The sequence below is a fragment of the Pantherophis guttatus genome, chromosome 9 (assembly GCF_059756535.1).
Source record: "Pantherophis guttatus breed Tessera chromosome 9, ASM5975653v1, whole genome shotgun sequence".
Classification (NCBI taxonomy): Eukaryota; Metazoa; Chordata; class Lepidosauria; order Squamata; family Colubridae; genus Pantherophis; species Pantherophis guttatus.
Window position 1 is genome coordinate 12,929,809 of NC_142071.1, and position 23,323 is coordinate 12,953,131.

Sequence of the window (23,323 nt, forward strand, 5' to 3'; positions counted from 1 at the left end):
CTGCATTTACAGAAACAACACCATCACAGACCCCCAACAATCGCATATACAAGATTAGAGGTAACTTCACATGGATTTCTGTTAATATAATGCATGTGAATATCTACCAATAACGTCCTTCTGGATTTTACATAGAACAAATGGGTCAGACTTTATGTAAATAATTAATGGACACAGGTTTGAAATCATGACTCAAAACAAGGACTATTTATTTATTTATTTATTTATTTATTTATTTATTTATTTTATTTATTTATAAATATACATTTCTTTATAATATATAATATAATATATAAAGATTCAAGGAATTCAAGAGGGGTTGGACCATTTGTGGCAATGTAATGATTCTAGGCCGACAACACGCTTAATTCCACCGCTCAACTCCTTCTCCTACAAGGTATTTACATTTGAAGGACGAGACCTGGAAAATGCCACACTATCAAGTCGAGTGTGAAAGTCAGATAACGTCAGGGAGAGATGACCCCATAAACAGCCAGCAACATATAAAAGCATTTCAACCTCCCAGGACACTCTATTACAAATATCAAGGTTGCCAAATTGGGGGGGGAAATGTTGATTGGACAATTGAGGTAAAGGCTGCTAAACCATACATTCAAAATTCTTCAAAGATCTCAACAAACATAATGGACACATTATAACACATTCCCCTTCGTGGAAAATCCTCCTCCTGTAGGACTATTATATTGATCGGTCTCCACAAGCGATGTTCTATTCTTATTGAACCTATGTACCGATATGGTCTGGACAGTCACGTGGGTGCTGAGGGAGCCGGCTTCTGGACACTGGATGCTATTGTAAGGCTGGAGGCGGACCATCAAATTTTCTAAAGTCACGACCATCTGACCATCACCGTGAGAGGGTAACTGGGATATTGATCCTCCAGATGTGCTCAAAGGCGTAAGACTCCTCCCATTGGGGTAAGAGAACAGTAGAGGCCAGCTGTTTTTTTTCCACATGGATTTTCCATCTTCTCTTGCAGAACTTTTATTAGACCCCACCCGGATGCCAGATCCTTGTTGGACTTTAGTGGATGTATTTGGTGGCGGAGCTAATTGCACTGCAAGATTCCCCCCTCTTGCAGACGTGGCCCTCCACATTATCAAGGGCCTACCTCAATGACGGGCTTTGGGACCCAGAGAGGTGGCATGTGAAAAAAAGGGGGTTGAGGGATTTTTTAACAAGGGTAGTAGGGAAGCTTTTAAGGGGACCCGGGAGGGGGTGAGGGGGCTATAGAGATGGACCTGGGGGGGTCCATATAGCCACTATGCGGGGTGGTGGGTTGGATGGGCACAGCAGAAGGGTTGAGGAGGGTAATCTGACCAGGGAGCCGGGGGGCGAAAGGAAGGGCAGTTCAATTGAAATAATAAATGGGAGGAGCAAGTATGACGGGCGCAGGGGGCCATATCAGGTTACGGGGGTGCACACACGCTGTCTTCAAGCGATTGCGTGCTCCAGCCCCCAAGGCGCGACTTATGTCTTGGGTTGCACAGAGTCTCAGGCCCTGGGTCCTCAGCTGATGTTATGTAATGCCGGGTCAGTAGTTAATAAAGCCCCCCTCATTTGTGATCTTATCTTGGAGGGGGGTAGGGACCTGGCAGGTATTACAGAGACCTGGTTGGTCCAGGAGGGAGGGTCCCCCTTGTTGAAATGTGCCCACCAGGTTTCTGTGCATTTCATCAGCCAAGAGCTCAGGGGAGGGGTGGGGGAGTGGCGGTGATTATTAGGGAAAGTCTTTGTCCGAGGGAGACCACTGTTCCTCAGATAGCCGGATGTGAGTCCCTTTTTGTGAAGTGGGGCCATGGGGTGCAGATGGGTTTGCTGACTGCATACCTGGCTCCCTGCCACGTGGCAGCGACCCTGCCCGAGCTGCTCGATGTTATTGCTGGGGTGGCGGTTGATACCCTCCCATTGTCATGGGAGATTTCAACCTACCATCCTCAGGTGAGGCATCAGAGGTGGCTTGGGAGTTCATGGCTTCCATGGCGGCCATGGACCTGACCCAGTTAGTTCAAGGCCCCACTCACAAAGGGGGACACACTCTGGACTTGATTTTCGTCTCTGGTCAGTGGTTGAATGAACTTGGTAGAGGGGATCTAGACATTAAACCCTTATCATGAACAGATCATTCACTCCTTCACTTGGACTTTCCAGCCACTTCCCCCCGCCGCAGGGAGATGGAACCAACCAGATGGTTCCATCCCAGGTGCCTGATGGATCCCGAAAGGTTCCTGATGGAGCTTGGGCTGTTTCCTGAGACCCTGGCACACGACCCGACCAAAGACCTGGTCGCCGCCTGGGAGAAAGCAGCCACCAGAGCTTTGGACCATGTCGTGCCTTTGCGGCCTCTGACCCGATACCGATCTCAATTGGCTCCTTGGTTCTCCGAGGAGCTGAGAGAGATGAAGCATCAGAAAAGATGCCTAGAGAGCATTTGGAGGACTAGTCAATCCGATTCTGACCGGACACTGGTGAGGTCTTATATCAAGACCTAGTGGCGATAAAAGCGGAGAAATCTAACCATTTTTCCGCTCTTATCACATCTGCAGAGAACTGCCCAGCCGCTCTGTTTAGGGTGACCCACTCCCTTCTTCGGGGGGGAGTGCGGGAAGATCCCTTGCAGGGTCGAGCTGAGGATTTTGTGCAATTCCTGCATGATAAAGTCGCTTGGATTCGAGAAGGCTTGGACTCCAACTGGATGAGTCCAGGGGAGGAGACGATGGTAGGTCTTGAGAATATTATCTGGGAGAAGTTTGATCCTGTGGCTCCTGAGGATGTGGACAGGGTTCTGGGTAAGATTAGTGCTGCCACGTGTTTATTGGACCCGTGGTTGGTACTGGCCTCCCGGGAGGTTACACGAGGCTGGCTCCAGGGGATTATATGTACTTCTCTGAGTGAGGGTGCCTTTCCCACTGCCTTGAAAGAGGCGGTGGTGAGGCCCCTCCTCAAGAAGCCTTCCCTGGACCTGGCTGAATTAGCTAACTACCATCCAGGCTCCAACCTTCGTTTTGTGGTGAAGGTTGTTGAGAGTGTGGTGGCACGACAGCTTACCCGGCACCTGGATGAAGCTATCTATCTGGATCCGTACCAGTCGGGCTTCAGGCAGGGGTACAGCACAGAAACAGCATTGGTCGCGTTGGTGGATGATCTCTGGAGGGCTTGGGACAGGGGTTGCTCCTCTGTCCTGGTCCTATTAGATCTCTCAGCGGCTTTTGATACCATCGACCATGGTATCATGCTGCAATGGTTGAGGGAGTTAGGAATAGGGGTCACCATTTTGCGGTGGTTCTCCTCCTTCCTCTCCGACCGTTCGCAGTTTGTGTTGGTAAGGGGGCAGAGGTTGACCTCGAGGCACCTCGCATGGGGAGTGCCGCAAGGGTCGGTCCTCTCGCCCCTTCTGTTCAACATTTATGTGAAGCCGCTGGGTGAGATCATCCATGGTTTTGGGGTGAGAGTCCATCAGTACACTGATGATACTCAGCTGTATATCTCCACCCAAGACCACCCCAACGATGCCCTTGATGCGATGTCTCGCTGCCTGGAGGCCGTGCGAGTCTGGATGGGGAGAAATAGGCTCAGACTCAACCCTTCCAACACCGAGTGGCTGTGGCTTCCGGCATCCCGATATAGTCAGCGGTGCCATCGCTGACTATTGGGGGTGAATCTTTGCCCCCCAAAGAGAGGGCTCGCAATCTGGGTGTCCTCCTGGATGCATGGCTGTCTTTAGAAGAGCATATGACGGCCGTGGCCAGGGGGGCTTTTTATCAGCTTCACCTGATTCGCCAGTTGCAGCCCTTTCTGGACTGGGACACCTTGCGCACAGTCACTCACACTCTTGTCACCTCCCAGCTGGACTATTGTAATGCTGTCTACATGGGGCTCCCCTTGAAGAGCACTCGGAGGCTCCAGCTGGTCCAGAATGCGGCCACACGGGTGGTTATGGGTGCAACCCGTTGTGGCCATGTGACACCCCTCCTGTGCGAGCTGCACTAGCTCCCAGTGGTCTTCCGGGTGCGATTCAAGGTGTTGGTTACCACCTTTAAAGCGCTTCATGGCATAGGACCTGGGTACCTTCGAGACCGACTTCTGTCACCAATAGCCTCCCACCAGCCAGTTCACTCCCACAGAGAGGGTCGCCTCAGGGTGCCATCAGCCAAGTTATGTCGGCTGGTAACACCCAGGGGGAGGGCCTTCTCTGTGGGAGCCGCTGCCCTGTGGAATGAACTGCCCCCGGAAATGCGTAAGATCTCCAACCTCTGTGTAAGTAAGTAAGCTTTTTATTGCGGTCAGAGACCAAATTAAAATACACATAGAAGGGGAGTATATTTTACAAATATAGATAGATCATGTGACAGTACACCATCTACTGCCTCAGATACAATCCGTACTGTCAATACTAGTGATCCTCTGCCGTAGGGGTTACTCATCTCTTCCCTCGTTTTTTTTCAGCCACGACTGCAGCAAAAAAATTTGCCACCTTTGGAGTTATATTGGGGTCTGTGTCCTGGAGTAGGAAATAAAGGCTGAACAGACCAGGTGAACCAGGGAATCTCTGGGAAATAGGAGAAATGAATCTTGATCTTATGTCTCGGTAGTGGGGACATACGAATGTAATGTGGAACAGAGATTCTGGGGATCGGCCATCACATGTACAATAGATGGATTTTACTCTGACCTCTGTGTATTTCTCTGTGCCCTCAAGAACCTGTTGTTCCGCCAGGCCGGGCTATCAATTTAATGATTTTTAAATTGGGTGTTTTAAATTTGAGCCAAAATTATTTAATAATTTTAATTATTTTTAACTGATGTCTGTCTTTGTGCTTTTAATAGGCTGTACACCACGCTGAGTCCTTCCGAAGGGCAGTATAGAAATAAAATTATTTATTTATTTAATAGTTAATTGATTAAAATACTTGTAATCTGTTTCACATGTCACCTGCATGTTCACAGCCATCCTGCCTCCCCCTTCCCCCCCCATCCCATCTAACTGCTATATCAGTTTACCTATTCCACGCATCTGATGAAGTAAGCCAGGGGTGTCAAACTCAATTTCATTGAGGGCTGCCTCAGGGTTGTGTTTGACCTTGGGGGTGAGGGGAGAGGTGTGGCCAGGGTGGGTGTGGCTAGTATGACATCACTTGTGTTGGAGGTGCCTGTAGTGGTCTGAGTGCTCTGCCAGCGAAAACGGGCACCCAAGCTCCATTTTGAGCTGCGACGGCCTCCTGCAACCCTCTGCCAGCGAAAACAGAGCTCGAGAGGACCGCACACAGCCCTTCGAGCAGTTTTTGCTAGCAGAGGCACTGCAGGCCAGTACTTTGCTATTTCCAGGGCAGCCCCACAGGCCAGATCTAAGCACCCCATGGGCTGGATCTGGGCCCTGGGCCTTGAGTTTGACACCCCATAAGCTACCCCTGTAGTTTATGAAAGTGTCTGACCTTTAATGAAATATGTAAGTTTGAGAAGGTTCTACTAGACTTCTGATTTTTAACTTTGTTTTGTTTCTACAAAACGTTAGAACATTGTAAGGATAATACAATGTGCTTAGTAATTCTGAAATCCCAACTTATAGAGGAGTCAGTGGAATCATAAGATGGGGGCAGAACAGAATGCCTTGAAAGAGCATGCTTGACTGAATTTCTGAACAGGCATATTCAACATTGTAACATTTTGTTAGAAAATCCATTTGTTGGACCCATCTGCCTCCATCTATTTTCTTTTTTTTTACTTATCAATTTAATATTATTTCCTTATCTCTATTCTGAAACTAAATGGTCCCTTTAGGCGAAATGGAAGTAAACTCTAATTTTAAATGATAGAATTGCAATGAGATTTTTATTTATTTATTGTCGGTGGGTGCTAAGAGTAATGTGTTATGACTGCAAAAAAAAAAAAAAGGAATAAGATAATTATAACTTAGCAATATATCCTCTCACAAATTGTCTCTTTCTACTATGACTTACTCAATTTGAAAGCACTTCTGATCTGACCCAGAATGAACCTAATTGGTAACAGAATGCAAACTGATATTAAATTATAAAATAACTGATAAGAACTACTTCTATATTTCAGGTCTAAATTTAGAACCATTACTTATAGATGTTTTCTTTTTATTAAATGTTAAGCAAATAAATCAGTTAAAAAAAGCACCATCGCCCCAATCCCTTAAGTTTTGTGATTTATATATTACTTCGAATAAATTGCAATACATTTTAATGTTCTTAGGAAGCCAATCCTGTAAATCTAACTGAACTGTCAGGATATGGAAGAGAAAGAGCAATAGAGAACAATGAACAATTATATTCAACCCCAGTGCAGAAGCTTTTCAGAAGGAAAAATAAACCACTATTTATTATTACACTTAGATATGTGAGAAGAAATCTATTATACTTAGAAAAAGAGACTAATTTAAGGGAATAAGAGGAAACCACTTTATTGGACTCCAACTTCCATTACCTACAACATGACCAATAACCAGGATTAATGATCTATATTTTATTTTTATTTATTTATTTATTTTGTTGAGTATGTATTATTAGATAATATATATAAACATGAATTGAATACATAAAATGAAAAGAGAACATTAGGATAAGGATGGTAGGCAGGCTGGTGTTCTTATGCACACCCCTTACAGACCTCTTAGGAATGGGATGAGGTCAACAGTAGCCAGTCTAAGGTTAAAATTTTGGTGGTTTGGGGATGAAACCACGGAGTCAGGTAGTGCATTCCAGGCATTGTCCACTCTGTTGCTGAAGTCATATTTTCTGCAATCGAGTTTGGAGTGGTTCACTTTAAGTTTGTATCAATTGTGTGCTCGTGTATTGTTGTGGTTGAAGCTGAAGTAGTCATTGACAGGTAGGACATTGTAGCAGATGATTTTATGAGCTATGCTTAGGTCATACCGAAGGCAGCGTAGTTCTAAATTTTCTAAGCCCAAAATTTCAAGACTGATGGCATAAGGTATTTTGTTGCGAGCAGAGGAGTGGAGGACACTTCTTGTGAAATATTTTTGCACATGTTCAATTGTATTAATGTCCAATATGCAGTGCGGGTTCCAGACAGATGAGCTGTATTCGAGAATTGGTCTAGCAAATGTTTGGTATGCTCTGGTTAGCAATGTAATATTACCGGAGAAGAAGCTATGAAAGATTAGGTTTACAACCCTTAATGCCTTTTTTGGCAATGTTGTTACAGTGGGCTTTGGCACTTAGATCATTTGATATGTGTACTCCAAGGTCCTTGACAGAGTGAGGGTCATCTACAAGGTCATGTCCATTCAGCTTGTACTTTGTGTTCTGATTCTTTTTGCCAATGAGATTTGGAGTTGCCAATTTTTGACCATTCCGACACAAAGTCAAGGTCTTTTTGAAGGGTAGCAGTATTGTTGGTGGTGTTAAATAGTTTTACATCATCGACGAAGAGAATGCAGCTACTTATAATATGATCACAAATGTCATTTATGTATAGTATGAAGAGTGTTGGTCCTAGAATGCTGCCTTGGGGGACACCGCTATTAACAGGTGCAGGATTTGATAGGGTGCTCCCTATTTTGACCACTTGTTGTCTGTTTGACAACAAGTGGTCACAAGTCCCCCATCTGTAGCTAGGAAACAATAATGGGAGGTGGACATGTATCTCTCCTTTGTTTGTGAGCACCTCAGAGACCTCTGTGAGAAACAAGGCATTGGACTAAGGATGACAAACCATGGTCTGATTAAACAAAGCTGTTCTTACATTCTGAAATTTTCTGAAGAGTTAATGCCAGCTCTTGCACTAAATAAAACATGAGAATACAAATCATAGGAGTGGTGGATAAAAATGGCCACTTCAACAATGAAGTTGTTGCCAGCTGCCAGTCCCCAACTGTCTGGATGATCCAGACCTGAACATACAGCCAAGACGAGGGTTTTTCAGAATAGCAAAAAGGATGGATCTAGTCTAATTTTGGAGGGAAGAATGTTCCATAAAGTGAGTGTTGCAGTAGAGAAGGCACATCATCAAATGAAGATCCATGGCTGATGGTACCTTCAACATCCTTACTCTGCCCAATCTAGAGGGGTGAGCTGGAGAGGTAGGATTTGTCCTCCTGCATTCTCACACGTGATAGGTCAATCTCTTATGGACTCTCTTCTGAGTCAGCACAGCAATGTCAACAGAGTCCAGTCAGTAGGACTTACTTTCTGAATCATTCGCACTGATTTATCACTGATCCCCCATATGGTCCCTGGATTACCATCTGTGTTCATAGCATTTACTGGAATGACTGCTGCCTGAATTTACATGTAAGGTAAACATTAATGGATTTGGTCCAATAGCACAATCTCCTGAAGGGAGCTCTTCAATTCCTTTGGAGAAGTAACTCTCTCTTTAGTGAATCTAATATACAGACACACTGGAATTCTGGGAATTATTTACTACCAAATGAACTGAAATCAGCTAATTAGAAGGGCTTCCTCACCCCAAAAAACAGCAAGAATCTTCTCTGTAATAGCCAGCCTGGCACAAGGACCTTGAATGCAGAGTTCATTTGCTGTTTATGGAAGGCAGAGAGCATTGTACAATTTCAAGTATTTAACATTTCCCTGGGTGCAGACCAAACAAATGGCAAAGCAGATCTAATCTTTTGGCCTCCATCAAAATCAGAAGCTTGTTTTGTTTTCTGAAGAATGGAAGAAACCTTAAGAGAAAATAAACCAGCATCCTTTCCGCCTCCAGGCCAAATCTAATTCCATAGGTTAGTGACTGTGAAGGGGAGCATTTAAAAAAAAAAACTGAAGGAGAGTAAAATTGGATATGCTTCAATTATTTAACTGAAATGAAATCATCAAACTGTGAAGTTTAATTTTTTTAACACTTAGGACCACTGTATTAGGTATTAGAGAATATTTTTCCATGACACAAACACATAAATGTATTTATCTGTCCTAGGTAAGGGAGAGAAAAAAAATTAATGATGTTGAACCATCTTCTGCAGAAATGTAAACTACAATAGACCCAATTTACAAAGTTCAGATTTCCCCAAACAAAACAGAACAGTCTGCAATAGAAGGTAGGCAAACTGATACACAAAAGTCAACAATTTATTATAGTGATTAAGGCACCAAGCTAGAAAAAAAGAGACTCTGAGTTCTAGTCCTGCCTTAGGCATGTAAATCAGTTGAGCCAGTCATTCTTTCTCAGCCCCAGAAAGCAAGCAATGGCAAATCCTACAACTATATTGCAGCAAATCATGAAACTGCCATAAATTTATTTTGTTTTGAGGCAAAATATACAGCATTATCCTTCTCTAGGTCATTTCCTATATAAGTCTAAGTGCAATAGCGATAGCACTTAGACTTATATACCACTTCATAATGCTTTACAGCCCTCTCTAAGTGGTTTACAGAGTCAGCATATTGCCTCAACAATCTGGGTCCTCATTTTACCAATCTCAGAAGGATGGAAGGCTGAATCAACCTTGAGCTGGTGAGAATCAAGCTGCTAGCAGTTGGCAGAATTAGCCTGCAGTACTAACCACTGTGCCACCATGGCTCTTAATTTACCATCTTCCATTGGAAATCCTGCTTTATACTATATGGAAAAGGTAGACTAGTGTATGCATAATGGTTTTCAGAGTGTGAATTCATTCATACATCTGTACATACATACATTCAAGTTTGAGGTTATTCCTGAATAGCAACACTGGGTGACTTAAAATTTATGGAAATTGAAAAGAAATTTAACATAAAACAACATATATTAAAGAAAAAGAATATGGCTTTTCCTCAGAAGTTCCTCGGAGGCCAGAGGGAATCCTCGAAGTCGGCGGTGGGGGTAGGCAGCCATGGCGGCTGCCACAAAGCCACGGCAGACCAGGACACAAGATCGTGCAGGAGAGAAGGAGAAGATAGAGCGAGTATCTTGAAGCCAGGTGAGTGACACCAACCCAGGCAAAACAACATGATTATTTGGGGCTGGAAAATTAAAAGGGAAAAAAAATGGAAATAAAGACCCAAGACAGACCTTGCTTTAATAAATTTGGCTTGGAAGAATTGGCTTTTAACAACTTAGAAAAGTGACTTTTCTTTTATTTGGAGTGGATTGGAGAAATGTATCTCTGGGAGCTTATACCTTTGAAAGTTAATGAAGCTAATGAAGAAAGACAGACGGATGGCTACATAATTGCCATGGAGTCCGGTGACTAAGTAGGAGAGTGGATAGAAGAGATTTCCCTTTCCGTTTGGAAAAGAAACATTTTAAATGGCTTTTTACCTTGGATTACTTTGAAAATAACATTAGATCTATGAAATTTGGAGATCCCTTTTCTGTCCTGGATGATTTTAAGAAGAAAGAAAGAATATTTTGGACATTTGACAATAGAAATTAACAAGTTTAGCAAAAAAAATTAGGTGTGGCGTAGGAACAAAAGGCAGGAAGTTGATGCATCACACATGGAACAGACATTATAAAGCATTAAAGAGACAATTTTTTAATTTGAACAGATGAATTTTGAAATGGAACATTTATGGACAGATAGAAAAAGAAAGAAAAGGAAGAAATAAAGTAGATAAATTTAAATGTAACTAAATTGAAATGTAAAGTTTAAAAGCCTAAAGTTATATATGATTTTTGTATAAAAACAGGAGGGTTTTTGAAGTAATAAAAATAGAAAATAAGAGATGGCAACTAAAATAGAGGATGATATATAGGTGGTTAAAAACAATAAAGAAGAGTATATATTAATGTGAAACAACTTTAAGAAAATCTACTGCTTGATGTAATATGTTTTAATTTTAATTTGCAAACAAATGCTAGATTGGTGATTACGCTTGACTAAGGTTTTATTGAACAAACTATAAGATACACAGATTTTAGCAACAAATTGTGATTTAATTTAATATATGCTGGAAATGATGATTATTATGAAATATATTGAGAATTAATTTGAAAGAGCATGCTGGGAAACTGACACAAAATAGGTAATCATATTGTAAGAGAAAATTAAAACAAGAAGGATGGATACCAACTAGATAAGAGCTTCTGTCTTTTGACCCCCCCCAGTCACATGGCTACATAGCAATGCCTATTCAGTCACATAACTCCCACCAAGCCATGCCCACCAAGCCACGCCCACAGAACTGGTAGGGAAAAAAATTAGATTTTACCACTGAGGCGAATACTACAAATTAAATCACCCTCATCATCAACACTATTCTGTTCCATTAGTTTTAAATACTATTTGAAGAAATATATCCATCTTCCATTTAAAAACTGCTTCCAATTATGTGGGAGTTAACAAAACACAACTAAGAAAAAAAGGTAAGTTTTCTTCAGGTCAAGCTCAAGTCTTGGTGACTTTGTGCCCCTTCCCCCCAGGTGTATTTCAAAAGGCAACTGTTGTCAGGGTTTCAAGTAACACCCACAACGAAAGAAGATTCCAAGGCTTGAAGTTCCTCAAAGTTCCATTTTATTAGAGATGTCATATTGGTACATCTGAGAAAAACTGAATCTGAAAGCTTCTAGGTTTTCCCCACCCAAAGGGAAGCCTAAGTCCTTGCCTAGCACCCACATGTCCATCACATGGTCCAATCAAGCACCATCCCAACTGGAGATTCCTCCCAGTTCCAGCCTTCCAGGTGCAGGGCAAGATGTCCTTGACTCTCTGAGAAAGGAATGTTATTATGACTATATACAGTATCACCCTTGCTCCATATAATTCCCTCCTCCCAGTTTCCCACAATAGTAAATGTGGCAGGCCTGAAGATCCAATGCAAAAGATGGCTTCCAGGCCTGACAACTGGATTTTCTTGTTTTTTTTCCTTGAAAACATTTTGCTTCTCATCCAAGAAGGTTCTTCAGTATGGATGAGAAGTGAAACGTCTTCAAGGAAAAACAAAGAAAGTCCAGTTGCTTTTGAAAAGCACTTTTGGGACAACCAAGATCTGAATGATTGAGAATCTCCATAAATGACTTTTTGGATTGATCTGTTATGTTTTCATGGCAACAAAATGGAATTGATTTGCCATTACTTTCTCTCAAGCTAGAGACCTTATAACAGATAAACTAGTACTAAACACTTCAACACTGTTTAAGTTTTCAATATTGGTTAAGAGTTGCCACAAACATATCAAAATAAACAATCAAATCCATGTCAAAATTGTTGGAAGCACTAAAAAATAATTAAGCATGATGCCTAGTTCAAGAGACTAGAAGACTTTTAAGATTTATTTCCCACTCAGAGAAAAGATCTTGGCAATCCAGTGAAATGAGCAATAACCTGTGAAGACTTAAATCACTCACAAAGCATTTTTGTATTTTCTTCTTGCTCATTGTTCGAAATGTGTGTTTGTTTTTTGCAAGAGAACAGTGTAGCTTTGGTACATTTAGTTGACAATAGATATTTACAACAAATCATTTTAATGGGACTTGCTCTTTCTTCCAGAAGAATTAATAAGACAAGAAACAATACTCTTAAAGTGCAGTTAGAATCCATGAAAGAGCTGTACAATGCATAATCAGATGCTCCAGCTTTCGCTTCTCATTAAAGCAAGTCTCATATTATTTGGATTCTTAGCAAATGTGCACCATTGTTTATCTCTTCTTTGCTATGACAAATATTCAATAATGACAAATATATATATATGGCAAATATATATATATATATATATATATATATATATATATATATATATATATATATATATATATATATATATATATATATATATATATATATATATGTTTTCTCAGGTTTTCGCGGGTGTTTGTATGTAGGTCTTTGGTTATTCGGGTCTTCTCCCACGTAAAATTGGAAGTGTCTTGGCGACGTTTCGACGAAGTCTCATTTGTCATCTTCAGGCTGGTGTTTTCGGCTTCGTGCTTCCAGGAGCATTGCTAGCCTGAAGATGATGAATGAGACTTCGTCAGGTCCGTGCTTCGCACGCTTTGTGTGTGCACATGTGCCATCCGTGCTAATGCGCAGCACCTCCCCCATGCACTGTGTACGCAACCGCACCATCTGTGCATGCACACAGTTTTTGCGCGGCCTCCCACTGTGCACTGCATGCACAACCACACCATCTGCACATTGCATGTGGTTTTTGCATGTGCAATGCATGCACACGAATGCCATCTGTGCATGCACATGCTGCGCACCAGTACTCTCATGCACATACGCAAATGCGCCCACAAGTGCAGGAGAGCTCCGAAAACCAGCCAGGTCCCCTGAATTGTGCACATGCGCACAGGAGGCCTGACCACCAGCTGGGCATGTGCACATGCGCAGCTGGGTGTGCGCTCATGTGCAGCTGCAGTTCAGTTGGGTGACAGCTCGCGTGCCCGGAAAAATGGCTCTCTGCCATTTCCGGCACACGTGCCATAGGTTCGCCATCATGGGCCTAGACATTGGTATTTGAACACAGATCCTTTTTAACATTTATATTTTACTATGTTTTACTAATCTAGGTGAAATTGTAATATGTATTGCTGCTCCGTGTATCATGTGCCATACACTGAATGAATGAATGAATGAATGAATGAATGAATGGTCAATACAGTATCATATTAGATGCCCTTCTATTATATATTACATTCACTTGTATTCTTGCATGCTAGATCCCCAGACATTTTTTCCCCCTAGAAATTTCTTGGCTTATAAATGTTTATATATTAGAATATATATAATGTTTATATATTAGAAAGCAAAATTGCACTGTACATTCCAGAGAACTGTGATGACAACTATACTCCGATTGACACTATAGTGTCTATCTTATTTATTTGACTTTTATCCTGCCTTTATTATTGTGTCTTCCTCCTCTTATTTTCCTCACATCAACCCTGTGAGGTAAGCTGGACTGAGAGAGAGAGAAAGACTGGCCCACGGTCACTATCAGTTTGGTACACCTAAAAACACCTCTTAACCGAAATGTTTGATAACTTATAAGAATGTTAAAGCCATAAACATTTGGATAATCCTTTCTTCTTCTTCTTCAGCACAAATACTTGTAGATATTAAATTTTGCAAAAAAGAAACATATATTCTTCAAGCAGTCACATAAAATTTAGGCTAAACCTCTTTTAAATAGCATTACGTTTCTATCTCTCTTGAACAATACTTTAACTTGGCAATACCTGTAATAAGCAGTAGCAGTGGTGGGATTCAAATTTTTTTAACAACCGGTTCTGTGGGTGTGACTTGGTAGTCATGGCTTGATGGTCATGTGACTGGCTGGCTGTGGCCAACTCAATATCACTCACGTTGAGAGGCGCCTCGCCCAGCTCCTCCCCTCCCAGCCACTCCTTGTCACGCCTGGACTCTCTGTGTGTGTGCCTTTTGCAGCCCGGCACTGTGAAAGAGGAAAAGATTGGGAGAGGCTGGGCTGAGTAAAACAAGCATTTCAAAAAAATATCTTTCGTTAGCTTGCAGGCTGCAATAGTGAGACACCTCCCACACACATATTTCTTAGGCTGAAAAGTGCAAACTAATGAAAGCTCTTTTTTTTCAAAGCTTGTTTTTCACAGCCCCCCCCCCCCCCCCGCCTCTCCCAATGTTTTCCTCTCCATTGTCACAGCACCAGGCTGCAAGGCGCACACGCACATGCCACATACACGCACACACGGCATAGAGGCAATGACAGGGGAAGGGGATCAAAATGGGAAGCCTCTGCTCATTTTTTTTAAAAAAAAAACCCTACAGAACTTCCCTTTTTGTCCATCCTTCCCTCTGTTGCCTCCGTGCCTGATGCCAAAAGGGCATCTCTGCTTCCTCCCCCCTATGCCAGAAATCGCACGCCAACTCCATTCATCTCCACGTGCCCCCAGAGCCCGTGCGATCTCCTACTACCCATGGTGGCTGGCAGGCAAAAGCCTCTGCCCCAGGTCCCATGCCCTCTCCTTCCCACCTCTTCCTTCCTGCATGCAGCGGTGGGCCAGTCCCAGGGAAAGGCCAGCAAGCAAGGACAGGAGGCACTAGTGTCCCCACAGCCATTCTTAGATCCGTGCTGCCACTTCGGCCTGCCCCCTGGGCGTGTACACAGCAGGCTCCAAGTGTACAAAGGCTGGCATCCTGACTGAAGGGCAGCACTCAGCAAGCAATCCTCAGGGATGAAGTCGCCAGGCCCTGCACACTCTCCACCACTTGTGTGCACGCCCAAGGGGCGGGGCCAAGGTGGCGCTGCAGATCTAAGGCTGGGCCTGGGTGAGGAACCAGAGAGCAGTGGGCCATGGGCCTCACTCTAGGTGAGCGGCCAAGGCAAGATAAGGAGTGGCTGGGAGGGGCCAGGTGGGGTGGGGGCAGGGCCGGCCAGGTGGGAGTAGGGCCAGTGGTGCTATCAACCAGTTTGCCGAACTAGGCAAAAAGTTAACAAGGTCTGAACTAGCTGGAGCCCACCTCTGTGTGGGAGGCAGCTAAGGAGGAAGACTCACTAGACAGAGATCAGCTGGGCTGCGGGGGCTGGGTCGAGGCAAGTGAGGGAACCTGAGAGCAGATATGCCACAGGCATGATTGTAGGCATTGGTCAAGGTGGGCAGGGCGAGATAAGGAGTGAGGGGTGGGGCAGGGCACGGTGGGGCCAGCCAGCAATTTAACAAACAGTTCAGCTGAAGTGGTGCAAACCGGTTGAATCCCACCACTGAACAGTAGCCTTGATGACTTGCTTACAAGATGTTCCTAGGATGATCTGAACAATAGCACTATTCATGCTTTTCTACCTGCATTTTTCCTTCTAATCTACATACTTCCAACAGATCCTATTTAGAGCATACAGCTTTCCCTCAAAGAAATGAATTATGAATGCAAAACTATCAAGGATATGAATGAGCTATTAATGCTTTCAGTGCCTGTGACCCTCAAACCACAACCACATTCATTCATTCAATCTTTACAGTGGTTAAAATCACTCATTCAACACTTTACTGATAGATAATGGTGGAAGGGGGGGAAATGAAATGACCTCAGACTAACTTGAGCATTTTATGAACAAATAAAATAGCAGTAGCACTTAGTCTTATATACTGCTTCACACTGCTTTACAGCCCTCTCTGTAGGTGTCAGCATATTGCCTCCAACAATCTGGGTCCTCATTTTACCGACCTCGGAAGGATGGAAGGCTGAGTCAACCTTGAGCCTGGTGAGATTCGAACTGCCAAATTGCAGGCAGCTGGCAGGCAGCAGAAGTAGCCTGCAGTACTGCATTCTAACTACTGCACCACTTCAGCTCAGAAAGAAAGAAATCAAACAAACAAACTGATTAATAAAACAATGCCAGATTGTAAAATGTAGAAGACATACCAAAACCTTTTGGGTTATTTTCCCCCAGAAGAGGGAAATTATTCCATAAATAATAACTTGGAGAAAAAACAATGGTTACTTTTCCCAAAACAGCATGCACATACACATTGATTTAGCTAGGTTTCCTATAAAAGAAGTTGCAATATACTTACACCCACTCAACTCTTTGAAAAGGGAAAAATGTGCATCATTTTAATTAAAGTTTGCTTTAATTTGATATTTCCCCCCAAGCATTTCAGCAAACAAAGCTTCCTAAGTTCATTTGGTCTAGCTTGTTCTCCTCACTTTTAGCCTACAGAAGTAAAACAGCAGGGAGAGATTTGTGTGCCTTCTATTTAATTAACCCATTTTAATTCATTTCTACCATGACTTTGCAATAAAACATCTGGGTTCAAACTTGAACATTTTTCTTTTTAATATTTTATTCCATTCTTTCTGTCCCTTCTCATACTTAATCCTTCACTAAAGATTATCAAAAAGCACTGAGAACAGATGGACATATAGTATACAAGGTCTCACAAGGGAGCTAAGCTATCAAAGGGAAAAGAGAATCTAAAGGATTTCAGATTAATTTCAAAACAGAAATTTCCAGGCATCAAAATCCTCTGTCTTCTTTCTCTCCTCCACACTCCACACTCATACACTTTTATTCAATCAAATCAAGTGCAAAGAGCCATAGAAAGATACATGCTTGGCATCACAAGACAAGATAGAAAGACCTGCACATAAATTAGAGAACAAACAAAAATATATGATGCCATCAAAAGAGTAAAAGAGTTGAAATGGAAATGGGCTGGTCACATAGCAAAAACAACTGATGGCAGGTGGACTAAGGAAGTCATAGAATGGATTCCACTTGATAAAAAGCATCCACAAAAGAGATCTAAAATTAGATGGAGCAAATATTGCGGGCCCAACTGGCAATCGAAAGTATCAAGTCCATATATGATATGCCATATGCTAAACAAATAAATAAATAAATGTGAGATTGAATTTGGGTTGGTTGTGGTGACTGACCTAAATTTGATCTTGCATCATTACCTGGGACATATATATGCATATCTGCACCTCTATAACTGTCTGGTTTGGTTCTGCAACCCAAGACATACACAGACTTCAGAAAAAACAATTACTGCCAACATGCCTTCCATTGAGAACCTGTATACTGCACGAGTCAAAAAGAGGGCTGTGAAAATATTTACAGACCCCTCACATCCTGGACATAAATTGTTTCAACTCCTACCCTCAAAACGACACTATAGAGCATTGCACATAAGAACAACTAGACACAAGAACAGTTTTTTCTCAAATGCCATCACTCTGCTAAACAAATAATTCCCTCTACACTGTCAAACTATTTACTAAATATGCACTACTATTAATCTTCTCATTGTTCCTATTACCCATCTCCTCCCACTTATGACTGTAGGACTGTAACATTGTTGCTGGTAGCCTTACAATTTATATTGACTGTTTCCTAATATGGTTCGATTGCTTATTTGTACCCAATGACTATCAGTAAGTGTTGAACTTATGATTCTTGATGAATGTATCTTTTCTTTTATGTACACTGAGAACATATGTACCAAGACAAATTCCTTGTGTGTCCAATCACACTTGGCCAATAAAAAAATTCTATTCTATTCTATTCTATTCTATTCTATTCTATTCTATTCTATTCTATTCTATTCTATTCTATTCTACTCTACTCTACTCTACTCTACTCTACTCTACTCTACTCTACTCTACTCCACTCTACTCTATTCTATTCTATATTTGCCTTCATTCGTGAAATAAATCCTCAAAGTATCTCAGATTTCCTGAAAATATATCATTCTCCAATTCTAGAAATAGAATTCTCCAATTCTATTTCACTTTTCAAACCATCAGGAGAAAACTGAATTTCAGCTGCATATGATGAATGAATGCTGCTCATTTAAACCAACATCTGTCCTTAAATGCACACAAAGTTAGAAATGAGAAAAACATTTTTAGCTTAAAAAGGAAAGAAATACTCAAATGTTCTTGAATCTGCTATTTATCTTCCCATCCTTAATTCCAGCAGGACTCATTTCCTGTATCAGTGCCTGGCTGACATGGACTTAGCCAAGATATTACCTAGAAGTAGACTTTGCTTTAAAAGACCTACATTTTGCCTGACTAATTTTGTCAAGCTGGAATGTGAACTTTGCCTTGCTCAATTATGTCTTCCACAATTGGTTTACAATACCATTTAGTTGCCACTAACATTTGTAAAATTATCTAAGAAAAGGAATAAGAATAATCATTTTATACACCAATTTTCTGTTATGTAAAAATTGACAAGTAACGGAAATCACCGATTTATGTATTTATGTAGCCATCCATCCCCCCAAAAGAGCAATAATAGAACAGTGGAACTTGCAGAACAGTGGTGTAATACAGAGTAATGAGAAAATCAGTAACTATAAAAATCAATAAAGAGCCATGGTGGTTTAGGGGTTAGAATGCAGCACTGCAGGCTACTTCTGCTGACTGCTGACTGCCAACAGTTTGGCAGTTCAGGTCTCACCAGCTCAGGGTTTACTCAGCTTTCCATCCTTCTGAGGTCGGTAAAATGAGGACCCAGATTGCTGGGGGCAATAAACCACTTAGAGAGGGCGGTAAAGGTCTGTGAAGTGGTATATAAGTCTAAGTGCTATTGCTAAGTGCATCTTTCCTTTCCTTTCCTTTCCTTTCCTTTCCTTTCCTTTCCTTTCCTTTCCTTTCCTTTCCTTTCCTTTCCTTTCCTTTCCCTTCCCTTCCCTTCCCTTCCCTTCCCTTCCCTTCCCTTTCCTTTCCCTTCCCTTCCCTTCCCTTCCCTTCCTTTCCCTTCCTTTCCTTTCCTTTCCTTTCCTTTCCTTTCCTTTCCTTTCCTTTCCTGTTAAATAGATAATATATGCTTAAGAATTTGTTCATGTCTTACCTGGATTCATCATGGTTGATTGCAAGGTAGATATCCCAAGATGTTTCTTCAGGGATAGCGCCTTGGGGAATTAGTAGGCTAACTCCTGGAACAGCAAAGACAAAAATTACTTGGAAACACTCCAAGTACTTGCTAGAATTAAAGTGAACTGAAGTTGTAACACACAAAAAGAGCACATTACTTTTATTGCGGCTTTGTAGTAGATAAATCATTGTTGCCATCATCTGAATAGTACAACAAGCATCGTATTTCAACTGATAAGCATTTATTACACTGGAATATTTGCAGAGCAATCTTTTTCCATGGTTTCAGGTAAAATTATGTTTTGTTTGCATGAAGCACTTGAAAACAGTATAGATGCTTTTTAAAGTAATACTTTATAAGTATACTGCTTTATAATAGCAGTAATACTTATATTAATATGGCAAACAGAAAAAAGTTGTTTTCAGTATTAAATTGTGTAGGTGTGGGATAAAAATAATTCTTCAGAGAATCAGGGAAGCTCATATTTATCATGGATTTTGGTGCAAAATCCTTATCCTGCTGATTCCGGATGAATTTCTTCTCTGAAAATATAGCCTAAAAATTAGGTATTAAATAATATGAAATGATGAAGTTAGATTCTAACCAGAGATACTTCAGATGGGCCTGCTGTGGCCTTCTGTTCTGTGCACTGCTCTACCTTAAGCATCCTTTCCTTATATCACCATGCACAGCAGGCATAAACAGCCTTTCAAAATTCTCTGCCCAGTTCTCAAATTGTGTGGGCGATTTATTTGAAATTCTTCAACAATCTCTCAAGGGCAGGATTCCCCCTTAGTGCTGACAGAATCTGGAGAAATTCCCTTGTAGTGTCTTCCCTTTGAATTTAAATGAAGTTGGGAAGCTAAGAAAACTACAGACTACTAAGAGAGTGAAAGACAGGACATTCATACATGCCTTTGGTTGCCTGGAAATTAAATGAGTGAGTGTTATGAGAATTTATCTGCAATTCTCTTATACTTTGGAAGAATTTCTGAAGAAATTTATCTCCCATCAAACTGAATGACAAACACTTTCACCTGTACACTGCTTCCTCTAACAAGGGAAACAGTTGCTGTATAAGTATCACTCTGAAGATCAGATTCATTCATTGTAAATTGGTCATTGAAGATGCCCATCACAACCACTTCCCCATATGTCACTTGGAGAACCCTTTCAGATTGTATATAGAACTGTCAATTAACTGCATCAGAAAGTCACAATCCTGCTTCTGGGGGAAGATTGCAAAGATAACAGAGGAGCTTCACACAATTTCCTTGCTTTAGATTTCCCATTATAGGATATCAAACAATTGGTTTGGGAAACCTTTCTCCTGAGAACGGCTATAAATGAGGGTAACTTCCACTAGTATGGATACATTTAATAGAGAAAATTGAAATTTTTCCTATAGGACAAAATTTACAGGGCCAGTTCCATGAGAAAATAGCCTGGAATTTTTGGAATCATTGGCATGAAAAACAATCAAACTGAACACACAGAGACACTCAATCTCAGGGTATATTGAAAGTGAGGCATCATAGATAATTTTTTTTTAGAAAATGTTGCTATATGTATTGATCACACACAAACATACACACCAATACACATGTATGCAAACATACACATACACACACAAACTCACTACTATTGGATAAATATTTTCTGATGCTTGTTTACAGCCACAATAAATTTTAGTTGGATAATGAGGACAGTATTAATTATATATATATATATATATATATATATATATATATATATATATATATATATATATATATATATATATATATATATATATATATATATATATATATATATATATATATACATACATACATACATACATACATACATACATACATACATACATACATACATAAAATATATTGGAAAAGATCATTATTAGCAGATTTCATGGGTGCATATAAAAACAATCCCAGCTGTCTCTAAGGAAAAAGTTTTTCCTATTCCTTTTGCATTTTAAGCTGCCCTGAGCCTTTTTCACAATGTACACAAGAGTTTTCACATATTTCTTCCCTTAAAGAAACTATCTCAGCAGTATTCTGCAACAATAGCAAATGAAATTAAGCAGTAGGTTTAGAGGGGGCACGAAAGTTGCTAAAAAAGGGTTCAGAGCCATAGGACACAGATAAAAGATATAAAAAGATATAAAAGTTATAAAAGAAGGCAAATGACTTGGATTCAACCTGTTTGGGAGGGTTATGGCCACCAACAACCCTATACAATACTAGAGAGAAGGAGGGGGAAAAGAATGGAATTCTCTCTTACCCATATCATTTGAGATTTCCAAGCATCATAGATAATTCAGTGAACTCAACAGCTTTTTACCATGCAGCAGTTCTTACTAGCAATTTAATGAATTTTGGTACCAAGTCTACTAATTTATTCACTTAAACAGGAATGACATGTTGGTCCGTATTGATAATGTGGCTATGCTTATTAGGATGTACAAAACAACAAATGTGCATCAGCAATTAGACCCTGCTCAGTGTGTTGCCTTCTCTTCACATCTTTTATCCTCCTCTTCTGGGGTGATTCTCCTGGGGAATAAACAATTTTGTCCCCTGGATGAGTTGAATAGCATCACTCATAAAAGAGGAGCTCCTTTCACAGGATGCTCTGTCCAGCAGCAAAACATTACAGCACAGCACAGAAGTCCAAGTCCTTGTACAGTGCTGAAATCCAATTTGATAATGCCAACAAACATTGGCTTGCCTGTGCATGAATACATCCTGGAGTTTAGCCCTCTTATGATCACTGATCCTGCATAAGATAGCTCTTCCTATTCAGAAACGTCTCCAAACATTCAACTGGAATCTGCTTTTCTGCAACTTAAACCCATGTCCATGTTGTTCCCTCTAAAACAACAGAGTTCATTTTCTTCTTTGGGACAGCTTTTCAGATACTGTTATGTCCAGTTGTCCAGGGATGCACCATGTCCAGTTGCTAATGCATTCATATTAATGTTATCAACTATGCACCACCTTTCAAAACACATTTTGGCAGAACTGAGTATGCTATTTTGATACTTGATATAAATCACCCTATATCACATTTAAGTTACTCTCATAACTAGGAAGATCTGTTATTTATTTGTTTTACAAGGCAATAGCTTGGAACTGTACTTTTAAATTCATTCAAAAGTTTCAACATATAGTGACCAGAACATATAGTCAGGACAGAATTTTGAACCATTTCTTCAGGAGTAGTGGAACAGTGTCTGGTGGATATGATTTTAAAAAGTCAAGTGAAACTAATTTCATTGTAAAAGTGAAGTTAAAGCTCAGTCTGGCTTTAAGAGCATCACACTGTCACAGCTACCACCTTGACTTTATGATCAACCTTCAGGATTTCCCTAGAGGCAGGGATAATAAATTGAGATGTGTGAGCTTTCTGTTTGAATGCTTGACTCTCCACTGAAAGTCCATTTGTTGAATCAAATTAGGTGCTTTTGCGTTGATGTGAACATTCAGTGGACTTTTTGCATGAATCTTTTGATACACAGAATACACAGATAAACAGAAAGAGAGACACACAAACTCATACACTTTTATTCAATCAAATCTTGCCATTTGGAATCTAAAAGTGAATCTTGGTTGGTCTTCATTCCTTTAAAGCTATATGCATAGCCTTCAAGAACCTGGATCAATGTATAAGCCACAGAATCTGTAAAGGTCCACCTCTCTTTTAGAAGGAAATCAGGAAGTTCTCCAAGCTATAATTTTTGTAGCTAGAATAAATTCCAGAGTAAAACATTGCATTACAGTTCATGCGTGACAGTTTCCACAATTCCTGGAGGAAACGTCTTATCTAGATCTGTTCCAGTCAGGTTTCAGGCCTGGGCACAGCACAGAAATGGCATTGGTCGCATTGGTAGATGATCTCTGGAGGGCGCGGGACAAGGACTGCTCCTCTGTCCTAGCCCTGTTAGATCTCTCAGCGGCTTTTGATACCATTGACCATGGTATCATGCTGCACCGGTTGGAGGAGTTGGGGATGGGGGGCACCGTATTACGGTGGTTCTCCTCCTTTCTCTCAGACCAGTCTCA

General features: G+C 41.1%; 1 protein-coding gene across 3 annotated transcripts in view; it reads right to left on the reverse strand.

Moving 5' to 3' along the window:
* The window catches only part of UNC5D (unc-5 netrin receptor D), a 696,347-nt gene that overhangs the window by 30,449 nt on the left and 642,575 nt on the right, over positions 1–23,323 (reverse strand). For all 3 annotated transcript variants that reach the window (XM_034436892.2, XM_060693513.2, XM_060693514.2), the window contains one exon: positions 19,233–19,317. In XM_034436892.2, the coding sequence (XP_034292783.1) occupies positions 19,233–19,317 (85 nt within the window). The remainder of the gene's footprint in view (positions 1–19,232; positions 19,318–23,323) is intronic.